The 14,211-nt window shown below is 40.4% G+C and overlaps 1 protein-coding gene across 1 annotated transcript; it reads right to left on the bottom strand.

The window, feature by feature from the left end:
- Positions 1-2,147: 2,147 nt before the first annotated feature.
- LOC143587648 (uncharacterized) lies at positions 2,148-4,079 on the bottom strand. The gene has a single exon (XM_077068883.1). The coding sequence runs from the start codon at positions 4,077-4,079 to the stop codon at positions 2,148-2,150; it is 1,932 nt and encodes a 643-aa protein (XP_076924998.1).
- Positions 4,080-14,211: the final 10,132 nt, after the last annotated feature.

The raw sequence follows: 14,211 nt of genomic DNA, 5'->3' as shown, positions 1-14,211 counted from the left end.
TTCATTCTAGTCTTGCCGAGAATGATTTGGCAATCCCCTTTTCAAATGAGAAATGGGAAATTATCAATGACTTATCGACTTTTCTTGAAGTTTTTAAAACATCAACTACGAAACTATCGGGAACGTATTATCTGACAAGTCCCTTGGTTCTTTCGGAGTTATTTTTAATCGTTAACAATCTTAAAGAATTTGAAAATAAAAGTCCAATGTTTTCAAACATCATATTACCAATGAAGTTTAAATTAAAAAAATACTTTCTTGAATTGCCACCGATTTTTACTTGCGCCGCCGCTTTAAACCCAATGTTAAATGTTACGGGGGTTGAATGTGTGATAGATGAAATTTTTTCAGCCTTAGATATGCATGAAGTTGACCCAAACTTTTCAACAGAGGCACAAAATGATTTTAACTTGAATTTTAAATTTATGTATGACTTTTATATAAATAAATATGGGTCAAACATACACATGCCTACGCCGGGGGGGGTCTTCATCAAGTTCAAGTGCTACTAGAGTACGAGACCCCATGATTAGCCTTATGAACACCGTTCGCAACGTAACGGCTAAAAAACAAAGGGGTAACACCCCTTCAAGCGAACTAGGAAGGTATAGTGCATATGATTTCTCTACCGGTTTATCCGAAGAGGAATATGGCACTTTTGATGTTTTGGCTTGGTGGAAGATAAAGGAAACCGAGTTTCCGATTCTTGCCACCATGGCCCGTGATTTACTAACCGCCCAAGCTTCTACGGAAGCTTCAGAATCTGCTTTTTCTCTTAGTGGCAGGGTAATATCGGTGAGAAGAACAAGACTGAATTCGGAGTCGGTGGAGATATGCATTTGCTTGAAGGATCACTTGGACTCAATCGATCGTGTTCAACACGTAACCACTCTGGAAGACGAAACACCACTTGATGTTCGAGTGCACGACGAACAAGAAGGCGTTTCTACAAGTAATTCTGATGAATAAGTCGCCACTCAATAATTACGACGAACAAGAAGGCTTTTCTAGAAATAATATGTCACAACTTTATATTTATAAGTTTAATGTTTTGTTAGTTTATTTTTGAATATTTTAAAACATGTAACCTTTTTTTTTGAACTTCTTAAAGTAAATAAAATGAATTTTATGTTAATTGTTTTTTTTATTTAACATGTTATACAAATACGAATCGTATAACACCGCTCTTGATTATAATTCAGCATTTGACTTGCGTAAGCCAAAAGACTATAATACATAGCAAACTCAACAAATGTAACACGATACAGATTTAAGTTCACCATTACACGATACACGATACAGACTAATCAATTCAAACACGCTGACACTCATAGCATTAAGTTCAATATGTTGTTTACCATTGCTCTGTGGGTGAACAACAAAAGTAGCATGAGCCTCTTCAAAAATCAGAAGAACACAAATCATCACCTACACAAGCAGCGGAAACGAAAAACGAAAAAAAAAATAATATTTTACACTGTAACCGGTTGGAACCGGTTACAGTGTAAGAACCGGTTTAGGAACCGGTCAGAACCGTTTCCACCGGTTCCGGGTCCGAGGGTTGGGGAACCGGTTCGGTTCCCTAACCGGTTCGACCATGGAACCGGTTTAAACAGTGATGTTGACTAATGGAACCGGTTCTGAACCGGTTCCGGTTCCTTTGACCAACCCGATTTGATCACCTATAGCTTTAACCGAATCATGAGGCTTTTCTAGCATCTTTGGAAGCAACAACTCTCTGAATCAACTCTTTATAATTCATATGTAACATGTCATTCTCAATAGTTACCACTACGAACCCTTTAGTCTTTCTTGGAACACAGTGGACCGTAAGCAGGAATTCGAACTTCAATTTTTAAAGATTTCCGCTGATGACAGTGTTACTAAAATAGTAAGCAAGACTCTATACGCAATTTATGCGTTAGAAAAAAAAAAAACCCAACACGTTTCATATAAGTGCTTAACTAAATCAGAACATTCATTCCAATGAGCGACCATAACCCAGAAACATAACTTCTAACACTATAGTCAGACCAAGATCATCTCACAATGCCACTACCAAAATTCTGGTCATAAAGTTGTATTGTTACCTCATCAAATACTTAAATCTCCACAACACTACTTCAACCGACCTCGTTTTCGAGATTTTATGATCCTTGTTTCAAACCTCTAGGCGACCGCCGAACCTCAAACATGCTATCCTTACCGACACCATTCACACGCTTCTTTGGAGTATTTACCGAACCACCACTTGCCTTCACTTCTTTAGCAAATTCAATATTAGAATAATAAGAACAATACTCTTCAAAATCATTAGGCAAAGAAGCCATATCCAGCTCAAAAGATCCAACCGGTACACCAACTCGTTCACCACCAGTAAGTATTGCAAACGGGACCCGATGAGAAAATCTAAACCAATCATTAGATCGAATCTTATGATTAACAATCCCCGGCCCGATTGATCTCTGAAACACACTAACAAATCCTTTCACTTTCAACAACAAACCAACAGATATACAGTCATTATCAGCTTCTACAATCTCCACAATATCAAATTTATATTCGGTATGTTTTTCCAGATCCAAACTCCAATTAATATCCCAGTCTTTAAAAACCGCCCAGATTTCACCTTTTTGAGGACTAATAACATAAGAAGATCTACTCACTTTCTTAATAACTACCTGATGAGAAAACATTAGACGGTCATTTGTTTCCTCGGTTTGCCCAAACACAAACTTCCCACAACCAACGGGTAATCCTTCTTTGACCCATTTAACTTCAAGTTCATTATCCGGGTCGGATTCAAACCATGTGATTCTCAGCCTAATCTTGGATGAATAAACTTTTTTAATTTGCGCATAGAATCTTGGCATCGAGTCAAGCGAGTCATAACATGCCCAGATTTGACCAGCTGAAAAACAATGTTCTTCTTTATCCTTGTCAAAGTTGGTAAAATCTTGATCTGCACAGTCTACTAACACCGGCTCTGAATCAGGAATTAAATCACCGCCAGGTGTCACCGCCTCTCTATTCAGCTTCGGCTTACTGTTTGGCATGCTGACATCAGCAAGTTTTGATCTTTTTTGAGAAGTAAACTCACCACCGCCACTTGCCGCCTCTTTTTCATCAGAACTCATTGAAATAGATTCTACCGCCACCTTTCTTCTCTTTTTGTTAGCACCAGGACCGCCATTAACACCGCCACCTGCCGCCTGCTTTTTATCAAAACCTATTTCACTAGTCTCTGATGCCATCTTCTTTTCTGTTTCCATTGGCTTCTGCACACTATTAACCCTCGGTTTTGTGACCTCATCTTTTTTAATATTTTGGTTAACTTTTTCAGCTTCGTCACCCTTTTTCTGTCTAGAAACAGAATTTGATCCAAGATTTACACTCTGCGCCTTCCCTTTTGCACCCCCACTGAACCCTTGTGGCCCAATGTCATAAGCAAGAAAGAGCTTTGAGCAAGTTTGACACCGCAAAGGCCGGTTTACAGATTCTATGTAATACTGATACTTAACACCACAAAATGGAAATTGTGTCCAGAATGATAAATGTGATGTTGACTGTTGACCATGATTCACAGTCACACCTGGGGCACTTTTGAATTCAGTCTTTTGACCCGCATAACTTTGACTTTTTTTATCGGTTTGAATCCTTATAACAGAAGCTTTCGCTGAGTCTCTACACTTTATGTCATAAGCCAATCTTTTAACTCTATCCGAGAGTATCATATTTGCTTCAGCGATAAGTTTAAACGCGGCTTCGGCCCCAGGGAACTTGTTTTTGTCAGGATGAAGTGTAAGTGCAAGTTTTCGGTATTGTTTCCGGATGGTTGTGTCATCGGCTGCATTTTCAACCTGGAGGATTCCATATAAATCTTTTCCAGCGTTGTATATTGTTTTTTGAGCCGCGCAATGAATGTCACAAACTGAAATTAGTTGGGATATGTTATCGAGTTCAGGGTATAAGCGTTTGGCTTTCAGTGCAATCTTTCGAGCACCTTCAAAATCATTTTTCAACATTTTGTCTTCTGCAACTTTCTTGGCCCTGTGGGCCTCATCTTTGTTGCAATCCATTCCCAATATTATTATTTAAGACTAATGTGGCATTCTGTTGTAATATAAAGTGATTATAATGTTCTTCCTCTCTGCAATTCACTTCAGATCCCAATCTGAATACACAAAAAGAATGTTCTTCCTCTATGGCGGCGGCGGAAAGTATGGTGCTTTCAGTTGTTCCCCATTTCTTGCTTTGAACCTTTTGTTTTCACTCGATGATGGTAAGAATTTGGCTGGCTGGCTGTTGTTCTACCGTTGTCGTCAACTGCTTAGGTCATCTGTGGCGGTGGCTGCCATCTCTCTATGTTGATGATGATAAGTTTTGTACGTTCAAGGTTTCTGATGATACTTTTGGATTTATTTGACCCTCCTTAGCCACGATAACACAATGATGATGAGTGTAGGTTCGTCTGAGAGGTGGTGTATTTCTTAAGCAAGAGGGCATTTGTTTTTTTGATTTTTCATGCATTTGTTTTTTGAATTTTCATGTGTTTTGATTACAATCTCTTCTTTTATTTTGGGCGTATGTGAAGCTACAATATGTGTTTTGAATATATTGCCTATGTTATTTGGCATTTTTATAATTGTGTCATTTTGATGTTGCATCATGCCATATGATTTAGCATGTAGATTGCTTTTTGTACATATATGTTTGTTTCATCGACAATAATTTGGTTAATTTTTGCTTAGTTTGGTAATGCAATTAGAGTTTTTTTAATACCATATGATTTTAACAATAGCTTACTTCATGTAAGAAACAACAATTGATATACTCGACACAAACTTGACATAATAGTAACTAATAAAAACAAATAAACAATTTCGCGCCCCCGCCGTGAAGCACAAATAAACCAACTAGTTATATATTATTTGTCAAAATACACTTCTCTCACAATTGTGCTGTTCATTTCAATGATGCTTAAATCGATTGTATGATGTGCTATGTTGATTGTACATATATCTTTTCACTTTTACACCTCCACGTCTCTACTTTTCTTTACACTTGTTCGTGCGACTTTGTTTTACTGCCAGTCTGCCACCGTTTCATCATCTTACTATGTCTTCTCTCCACATATTTTCTGGTCGTGGTTAGAGAGAGAGAGAGAGAGTTACATCTAAACTTGATATCGTGAAATACGATTGTCTTGTTAGGCCAGATAAGTTGTTTCATCAAAATTTTTGTTAAGGTTTTGAATGATACAACATTAAGGTCGAACTGACTGATTCGCAGTTCTTAAAGATTGAGGAAACTGAGAGAAACACAAGATAGAGTAACTGATTTTCCCTAAAAAGGAGTCACGTTTCCTACCAAAAAAGTTATCGTATTGAAGCGAATTTTCTAGGTATACTTTGGTTTTCCCATTTAATAAAAATTATATTCCTTTACTAGCTTGAGACCTGTGTACTATACGGGTAATTAATTACAATAATATAATTAATAAATATTCAAAACACAAATTTAACAATATACTTATCATGCACTGTTAATACAAAACCATTGTACAATACAATTTACAACAATTTAACGATAAATAATTAGTTGATTAACCGACATTAATTATTTGTTCTTGTGTTTCTTTAAGACTACACGAGTTTTCTAAAAAAACGTATATATAATGTCAACCAAACGAATTTTATTTAAATTTAAATATAAGAATACTCAAACTAAATTATAAATTTGTGATATACCTTGACTTTGTGAAACTAATTTGAGATTCTTTTGTTAATAACTAGTGTTTTACCTGGCACGTTGTGCCGGGTAAGTCAGTAAAACTTGAGTAGTGGTAAAACCAAACCGTTGTCGGCCTCAAGCATTGAGGCGGTAAGTCGAAGCAAATTTGGTCAGTTTCGCTTACTTGCGTTATTGTACAGAAATTAAAACCAAAAATAAAACAAAAAAATTTAAAAATTGAGGTAGACCAATGGGTGGCGTCGGTTGGTAGAACTCCATCGTTGGTAAAACCCATCTGTTATTGATCTCGGCGTTCAAGAGGTCAGTCTACATGAATTCGGTCGGTTTCCATCACGTTCGTTAAGGTACCAAAACTAAAACGAAAAAAAAATCAGCATTTAGTCGGTTTTCGTTATGCTCGCTACGATACTTGAGCTAAAACAAATCACGTTCGTTATGGTACATGACCTAAAACAAAACAAAAATAAAATTGGCATTCGGCTAATTTTTGTTACATACGTTACAGACCGAAACTAAAACAAAACAAAATACCACTAATAAGGTGCCGCAAAGTAGCCAATAAAAACTTTGTGGCACCAAAGTTATTAATTATTATATATAATATAATAATAATATCTTTATTTAAGGTATACTTTTTTATTAAGTTAAAATTAAAATTCTTAAAATTATATATGTAGTGTCAATTATGAAAAGCAAATATTAAATAATATGTAAATCTACCTATTCAAATAAAGTAAAATAAATGGAGATATTTGTCATGTTTTGATTAATTCTCACAAATTTTTTTTCTCCAAAACTAATATACCTAATATATATATATATATATATATATATATATATATATTGTGACAACTGCCCGATCCGACCCGACCCAGGTACCCGTTTTCTGATCCGATTCTTCTTTTTATGATTTAAAATTTGATTATTTAATCTTTGTAAATTTAACATTTAAATAAATTATATATATATTCTTATATTACTTACTAATAATAATAATTTCCTTTCCGCCGTCCCGCCTCTTTCTCTTTCTTGTCGCCGTCCCGCCTCTTCCTCTTTCTTGTCGCCGTCCCGCCTCTTCCTCTCTCTTGTCGCCGTCCCGCCTTCCTCTTTCTCTCTCTTGTCGCCGTCCCGCCCCTTTGCTTAACCCTTGAGTCTGAACCCCCTTTTTCTCTTAACTCTTTTCCTTTGGTTCTTCCCGCCTAAGGATGTCTGCGCAGCTCCACGCGCCAGACTCCTTACAAGGAAGCCTGCGTGAAGACCAGTTGTTCCTGCGATACGCGAGGCGAACTGTTCTCGCAGCGCGCTAAGAATTGTAGTTCTTCTCGCAGCGCGCTAAGAACGGTAGTTCTTCCCGCGACGCGCTAAGAATTGTAGTTCTTCTCGCAGCGAGCTAAGAATGGTAGTTCTTCCCGCTACGCGTTAAGGATTTGTAGTTCTTCCCGCGACGCGCTAAGGATTTGTAGTTCTTCCCGCGGCGCGCTAAGAATGGTAATTCTTCTCGCAGCGCGCTAAGGACTTTAGTTCTTCCCGCGGCGCGCTGTGGATAGTTCTCTGTCTGCCTTCGCCCTCGCGCGTGCGCTCGAATCTTCTCGCGCTAGACCTTAAGTATTTTCTTCTGTTTAGGTCAGCCTGTATTCTTTTGAGATCTTATCTTATCTTTTGAGCTTTTTAGGTCAGTTCCGACATCTGCCCGAAAAGCCACTTTTGGCGCAGCATGCGCACCAATCCTATTGGTTGACAGAAAAAGTGACTGACATTATCTTTTGAAATCTTCTTTTGCATGCCTTGAACAGTGTTTTCCCTGACGCCTCCCATGCTTTGACCTGTAACCTGTCAGCTCTTTTTCCTGTTCCCCGGCTGCCATATCTTTTTATATCTTTTGCTTTTGTTTTCTTGTGCTTTTTAATATCTTTTGTCTGATTTGAGAAGATCTTTTCCTCTTTTTAAGGGATTGTGTTCCCTAGGGTTTCCCTTTATATAATACTATTTTCTTGTTTTCTTAACACTACACACACAAACACTTAAACTCTTCTGCTCTCTTCTCCTTGCCCTCTGCCGTTGTTCCTCAGCCGCCTCCTCTCTCTGCCTTCGTCTTTTCCCTCGTCCTGCCCAGATTTCCGGTAATATATAATATATAATGATTTGTTAAAGATACATATTACTATGCTAACATATATTCAAGGCATAAAACAAATCATTAAACCAATAAACTTTTATTTATAGGTTAACTTGTGCTTGTTTCTTGCATTATCTTTCAACATACCTTTTTCAGGTGAGTAATCTCGTACCTAATCCCTTTTTATTTTTAATGTTTTGGGATGTTCATGTGTTCGTACAAACTTGAGTCTTAAACTTGTTTATGAACTTTTGTCGCGCAAAACCCCATGTGTTATGGACGTAGACTTGGCTGTTTATTTGTATGTGTGGATCATTAACCGTCTTGTCGGCCTATTCCGCAGTTTTCATGGATCCATTAGATGAACACGGGAGAACTATCGTTTATGATTTCTCTTTTGTTTACACTTGCACAGTTTTCTTGTTTTTGTGCTCAATTGGGAGCACGGATTGAACTATGAGCTATGATCTAAGGCTTGATCCCGATCTGATTACACCCTTGTTGAACACCAGTTATACACATGATGCGCGCAGATATTGTTATCTATTTATATGTATTACACTTGATTTCTCACCGACACGCAAGTGTTGACGTTTTATTTTAACACATGTTCAGGTTTGCTGTAGCAGCTTTTGGGAATCTCTTGGACGCGTAGGATGTTTTCTTTTTGTTTGGACCTAGATTAAAATGTAACAAGACATATTATGTTATTTGAATATTTTAAGTTATGATATGATTTATGTTACTTTATGTCATGTTCTGCGCTCGCGCAATGAAAATGTATTTATTAAATATTGACACCCAATAGTGTCGCGAGTAATGAAACAATACGTGGCGCCCCGATGTATAATCCGCCATCGGTCGGGGTGTTACAGATTGGTATCAGAGCTCCGTGACTTTAGGATAGGTGGTTAGACGTAACGGCCTAGAATACCTAAGAGTCCCTTCTCGCGCATGAGAAATATCTCATGATTGCGCGCTAATTGTTATTTACTCGATATTTATAAAATATGCTTGCGCTTACGCAGCACTTGATTTCATGTTTATTTCGCGATCTTTCGATTTTCATTGTTAAATTTCAATCTATTTCTTTACTTGCATTTTCGTTTGTTGTGGGGATTGAAAATCCGAGAAGTCATGGTGGTACATGAATAGTTGATTTTCAATTACCATTAACTTTATGTTTTAAATTGAAGATTTGAAAAGTCATGGTGATACATGAATTGTCAATCTCCAATATTCATTTACTCGATATTTTAAATTGAAGATTTGAAAAGTCATGGTGATACATGAATTGTCAATCTCCAATATTCATTTACTCGATATTTTAAATTGAAGATTTGAAAAGTCATGGTGATACATGAATTGTCAACCTTCAATGCTCGTTTACTCGATATTTTAAATTGAGAATTCGGAAAGTCATGGTGATGCATGAATTGTCGATTTTCAATTCGAATTTATTACCTGTATTAAGTTTGCATTTAAATTCATATTTTACTTCAAAATTTGATAGCATTTAACTCCGCGAAACAAGCTTTACGACGATATAACTTGCGCTAAAACAATTTCCCATACCAAGATATTAACAAAAATTAAAACTTTTATAGAATGCCTCCGCTATCTCGCCGATTTCAGAGGAGAGAAGCAGCGCGCAGACGTAGACAGCAACGTTCCCAGGAAATGGCTGCCGCGATAGCCCAAGCCTTAAACCAAAATAATCCCAACCCCTCCGGATACAATATTAAATCCTTTAATGCGGGTAACCCTCCGAAATTCACCGGACTTGAAGGAGCCACCGTAATGCTCCAATGGCTCGAGAAAATTGAGAACACTTTCCTCCATACCCAATGCCCTCCAGACCGACGAACCTTGTACGCCTCAAGTGTCCTAGAATCAAGGGCGCTTACTTGGTGGAACGGAGTAGCTCATGCGCGTGGCGCAGATGCTACTTCTAGCATGCTCTGGGAGGAATTCAAGGAACTCTTGACGAGAGAATTCTGCCCTCCCAACTAAATAAAACGCCTTGAGGAAGAATTTTGGAACTTGAAGCAGTACAGTGGCGAAGCGCGCGAGTACGCGACGCGCTTCCATGAACTTAGTTTGCTTGTCCCACACTTAGTTACCCCTTCCCGCCGAGCCATCGAGAAGTTTCTTGGGGGTCTCCCCATGGAAATCCAAGATTCTGTATGGGCCAGGAACCCACTAACCCTCTCTGACGCCATCGAGTTGGCCGCTGTGCTCAGCGACAACCATGTCAGGGCAGGAACCCTGTTCCTGCGGGGAACCGAAAAGACCAAACCCACCAAGACTGTCCCAGAACCAGCAGAAACCAAGCCAGAATCCTCAAACCGTAACAACCTCAAGCGCAGGCGCAAAGCCTATGCGCTTACCAACCCGCCCATTGTCCAGCAACCCGCCTACCAACCCCTAGTACACGCTCCTAACCCACTGACAACTTACCCAACACCCCCTGTAGTTCATAACTATGCCTTAACCAATCCCGCACTCCCTGCCCCGTCAACTAAGAAACCCTACACAGGAAACCAACCCTTTTGCCCAACCTGTAGACTTCACCACCCACCTCAAGTCCCGTGTCGACAATGTAACCGATGTGGCCGTACTGGTCACACTGCTGAGAACTGTAGAGTCCTTCCCGCCAACCCAATCGCGCAAACACCACCAACCTACCTGCAGAACCCACAACCAACATACCCTAATCCACGACCCAGGTCGTGCTATAACTGCGGTGATCCCAGTCATTTCCGGAACGCGTGCCCGAGACTACAAGTTCAGATTACGCAAGCGAACCCAGTTAACCAAATTTCGAACCAAGTGACGCGCGGACGAGCTTTTAATATAACCGCGCACCAAGCGCAAGCGAATAATGACGTGGTTAATGGTACATTTTTACTTAACGGACAATATGCATCTATACTTTTTGATACTGGCGCCGATAGAAGTTTTATTTCTCGCGCATTTGAGCAAAAACTCGCGCGACCGCGAGTAAAATTAAACGAAAATTTTTCAGTTGAATGGCTAATGGTGAAACTATTTTAATAAACTCCGTGATCAAAGATTGCACGCTTAACCTTAATGAACACGATTTTTTTATCGACCTCATTCCCATGCCGCTTGGAAGTTTTGATGTGATTATTGGTATGGACTGGCTCTCGCAAAATCGCGCCGAAGTTATTTGCGTCAAAAAGATGATTCGCATTCCTCGAGAAAATGGTGGAAATCTTCATATCTACGGCGAGAAACCCTCTAACGGTCTTAAACTTATGTCGTGCTCTGAAGCTCGGAGACTTTTGCGGAAGAAATGTGTCGCTTTCTTAGCCCATGTGGTCAAACCCGATGAAGGAAAGAAGAAACTTTCTGAAATCCCCATCGTGCGTGACTTTCCTGATGTCTTTCCCGATGATCTTTCTGGTTTACCTCCCGCTCGGGAAGTCGAGTTTCGTGTTGATCTTGTCCCTGGTGCTTCCCCCGTAGCCAAATCTCCTTATCGACTTGCACCCGCTGAAATGCAAGAATTAGCAAGTCAACTTCAAGAGTTGACTGCTAAAGGATTCATTCGCCCTAGCTCTTCGCCCTGGGGTGCTCCGGTGTTGTTCGTTAAAAAGAAAGACGGTTCGTTTCGCATGTGTATCGATTACCGCGAGCTGAACAAGCTCACCATTAAGAACCGGTATCCCTTACCGCGTATTGACGACCTCTTTGACCAACTCCAAGGTGCCTCTTGTTTCTCCAAGATCGATCTCCGCTCTGGCTATCACCAGTTGCGTATCCGCGAAGAGGATATTCCCAAGACTGCTTTTCGAACCCGCTATGGCCATTTTGAATTCTTGGTCATGTCATTCGGTTTAACCAACGCACCCACTGTTTTCATGGATCTAATGAACCGGGTGTGTAGGCCTTTCTTGGATAAATTCGTGATCGTGTTTATCGATGATGTTCTGGTGTATTCTAAAACCAAGACCGAGCATGAGCAACATCTTCAGTTGGTGTTGCAAAAGCTTCGAACCGAGCAACTCTTTGCCAAACTCTCCAAGTGTGAGTTTTGGTCGGATGAAGTACAGTTTCTTGGTCATGTTGTAAACAAGATGGGTATTCATATCGACCCATCCAAAATTGAAGCAATCAAGAACTGGATTACACCGTCCACTCCTACCGAAATCCGTTCCTTTTTGGGCTTAGCTGGTTACTACCGGCGATTTATTTCGAACTTCTCAAAGATCGCTTTGCCTTTAACAGCTTTAACGCACAAAGGCAAACCGTATATTTGGGGCTCGAAGCAAGAAGAAGCCTTTCTGAAGCTCAAGCGATTGTTGTGTGAAGCTCCTGTTCTAGCTTTACCTGAGGGTACTGATGATTTTGTCGTGTATTGTGATGCCTCCAACCAAGGTCTCGGTTGTGTACTTATGCAACGAGGCAAGGTTATCGCTTACGCATCAAGGCAACTCAAAATTCATGAAAAGAATTATACGACTCACGACCTCGAACTTGGTGCAGTTGTATTTGCCTTAAAAATCTGGAGACACTACCTCTATGGGACTAAGTGCATCATCTACACCGACCATAAAAGCCTTCAGCACATTTTTGATCAAAAGGAACTTAACATGAGACAACCCCGATGGAACGAACTCATCAGCGATTACGATTGTGAGATCCGGTATCACCCTGGAAAGGCTAATGTGGTAGCCGATGCGCTCAGCCGGAAACCTAGCCAGCTTAACTGTATCTTGCCGCGCACGCAGCTTCACTTCGCGCCGATTCAAAGCAATCTTGAATCACGCATTCGTGACGCGCAGCGCGCATCCATCAGCAATGGCAACCTTCGCGCCGAGTTAGCGTGTGGCGCGGAAGCGCATTTTGTCCCTAATCTGAGTGGAATTCTCTGCTATCTCAATCGCATCTGGATTCCCAATGATGAGAATCTTCGCTCTGTCATACTGAGTGAAGCGCACAAATCTCGGTATTCTGTTCATCCTGGTGCTGACAAAATGTATAAAGATTTGCGCCTTTCTTATTGGTGGCCTGGTATGAAGAAGGATATTGCTGTGTTCGTAGCTAAATGCCTGACTTGTTCTAAGGTAAAAGCTGAGCATCAACGCCCATCTGGTTTGCTCGAACAACCTGAAATTCCTATGTGGAAATGGGAAAGTATAGCAATGGACTTTATCACCAAGTTACCCTTGACCGCAAGCAAACATGATAGCATTTGGGTAATAGTGGATCGATTGACCAAGTCTGCCCACTTTCTGCCCATTCGTGAAACCTACCGTGTTGAACAACTTGCGCATCTTTATGTCAAGGAAATTGTCTGCCGTCATGGTACTCCTTTGAGCATCATATCCGATCGCGATGGCCGTTTTATATCTCGCTTTTGGAAATCTCTCCAATCTGCGTTAGGAACTCGTTTGGACATGAGTACTGCATATCATCCTCAGACTGACGGACAGTCTGAGCGAACCATTCAAACTCTTGAGGATATGCTTCGATCTTGTGTTCTTGATTTTGAAGGTAATTGGGATTCACACCAACCTCTGATCGAGTTCTCTTATAATAACAGCTATCATTCCAGTATCGGTATGGCCCCATTTGAAGCACTTTACGGTCGAAAGTGCCGTTCACCGATGTGAAGTTCAAATCACAGGACCCGAACTAGTTCAAGAGACAACCGATAAAATCGCCAAGATCCGTGATCATCTGCTGACTGCCAGAAGCCGACAGAAGAGTTACTCAGATCGCAGGCGGAAGCCTCTCGAATTTCTAGTTGGCGATCTTGTTCTCCTCAAAGTGTCGCCCTGGAAGGGTGTTGTCCGCTTTGGGAAGAAAGGTAAGCTTGCACCTCGTTATGTTGGACCATTCAAGATTCTTGCGAGGGTGGGAAAAGTTGCCTACAAGCTAGACCTGCCGCCCGCGCTCAGCAATGTGCATCCAACGTTCCATGTATCCAATCTCAAGAAATGTTTAGCTGACGAGAACCTCCACATACCACTTGATGAAGTTCAAGTTGATGAGTCTATGCATTTCATTGAGAAGCCTGTTGAGATTATGGATCGCGAGGTAAAGCAAACCAAGCGCAGTCGCATCCCTATTGTTAAAGTTCGTTGGCAGTCCAAGCGCGGAGCCGAGTTCACTTGGGAAAGGGAAGATCAGATGAAGATCAAGTACCCGCACCTTTTCTCTGCGCAACCTACTTCGAGATAAATTTCGGGACGAAATTTCTTAAAGTAGGGGAGACTGTGACAACTGCCCGATCCGACCCGACCCAGGTACCCGTTTTCTGATCCGATTCTTCTTTTTATGATTTAAAATTTGATTATTTAATCTTTGTA

This window comes from Bidens hawaiensis, unplaced genomic scaffold, assembly GCF_021521415.1.
Source record: "Bidens hawaiensis isolate Kalapana, Puna unplaced genomic scaffold, B.hawaiensis_p1.1 tig00035719_1, whole genome shotgun sequence".
Taxonomy (NCBI): Eukaryota; Viridiplantae; Streptophyta; class Magnoliopsida; order Asterales; family Asteraceae; genus Bidens; species Bidens hawaiensis.
Note: the sequence above shows the minus strand (reverse complement) of the source record. Positions and strands in the feature narration are given on the sequence as shown.

What these genes read in the sequence shown, in the direction of transcription:
- LOC143587648 (XM_077068883.1), bottom strand. Translation starts at nt 4,079, where the DNA reads ATGGATTGCAACAAAGATGAGGCCCACAGGGCCAAGAAAGTTGCAGAA.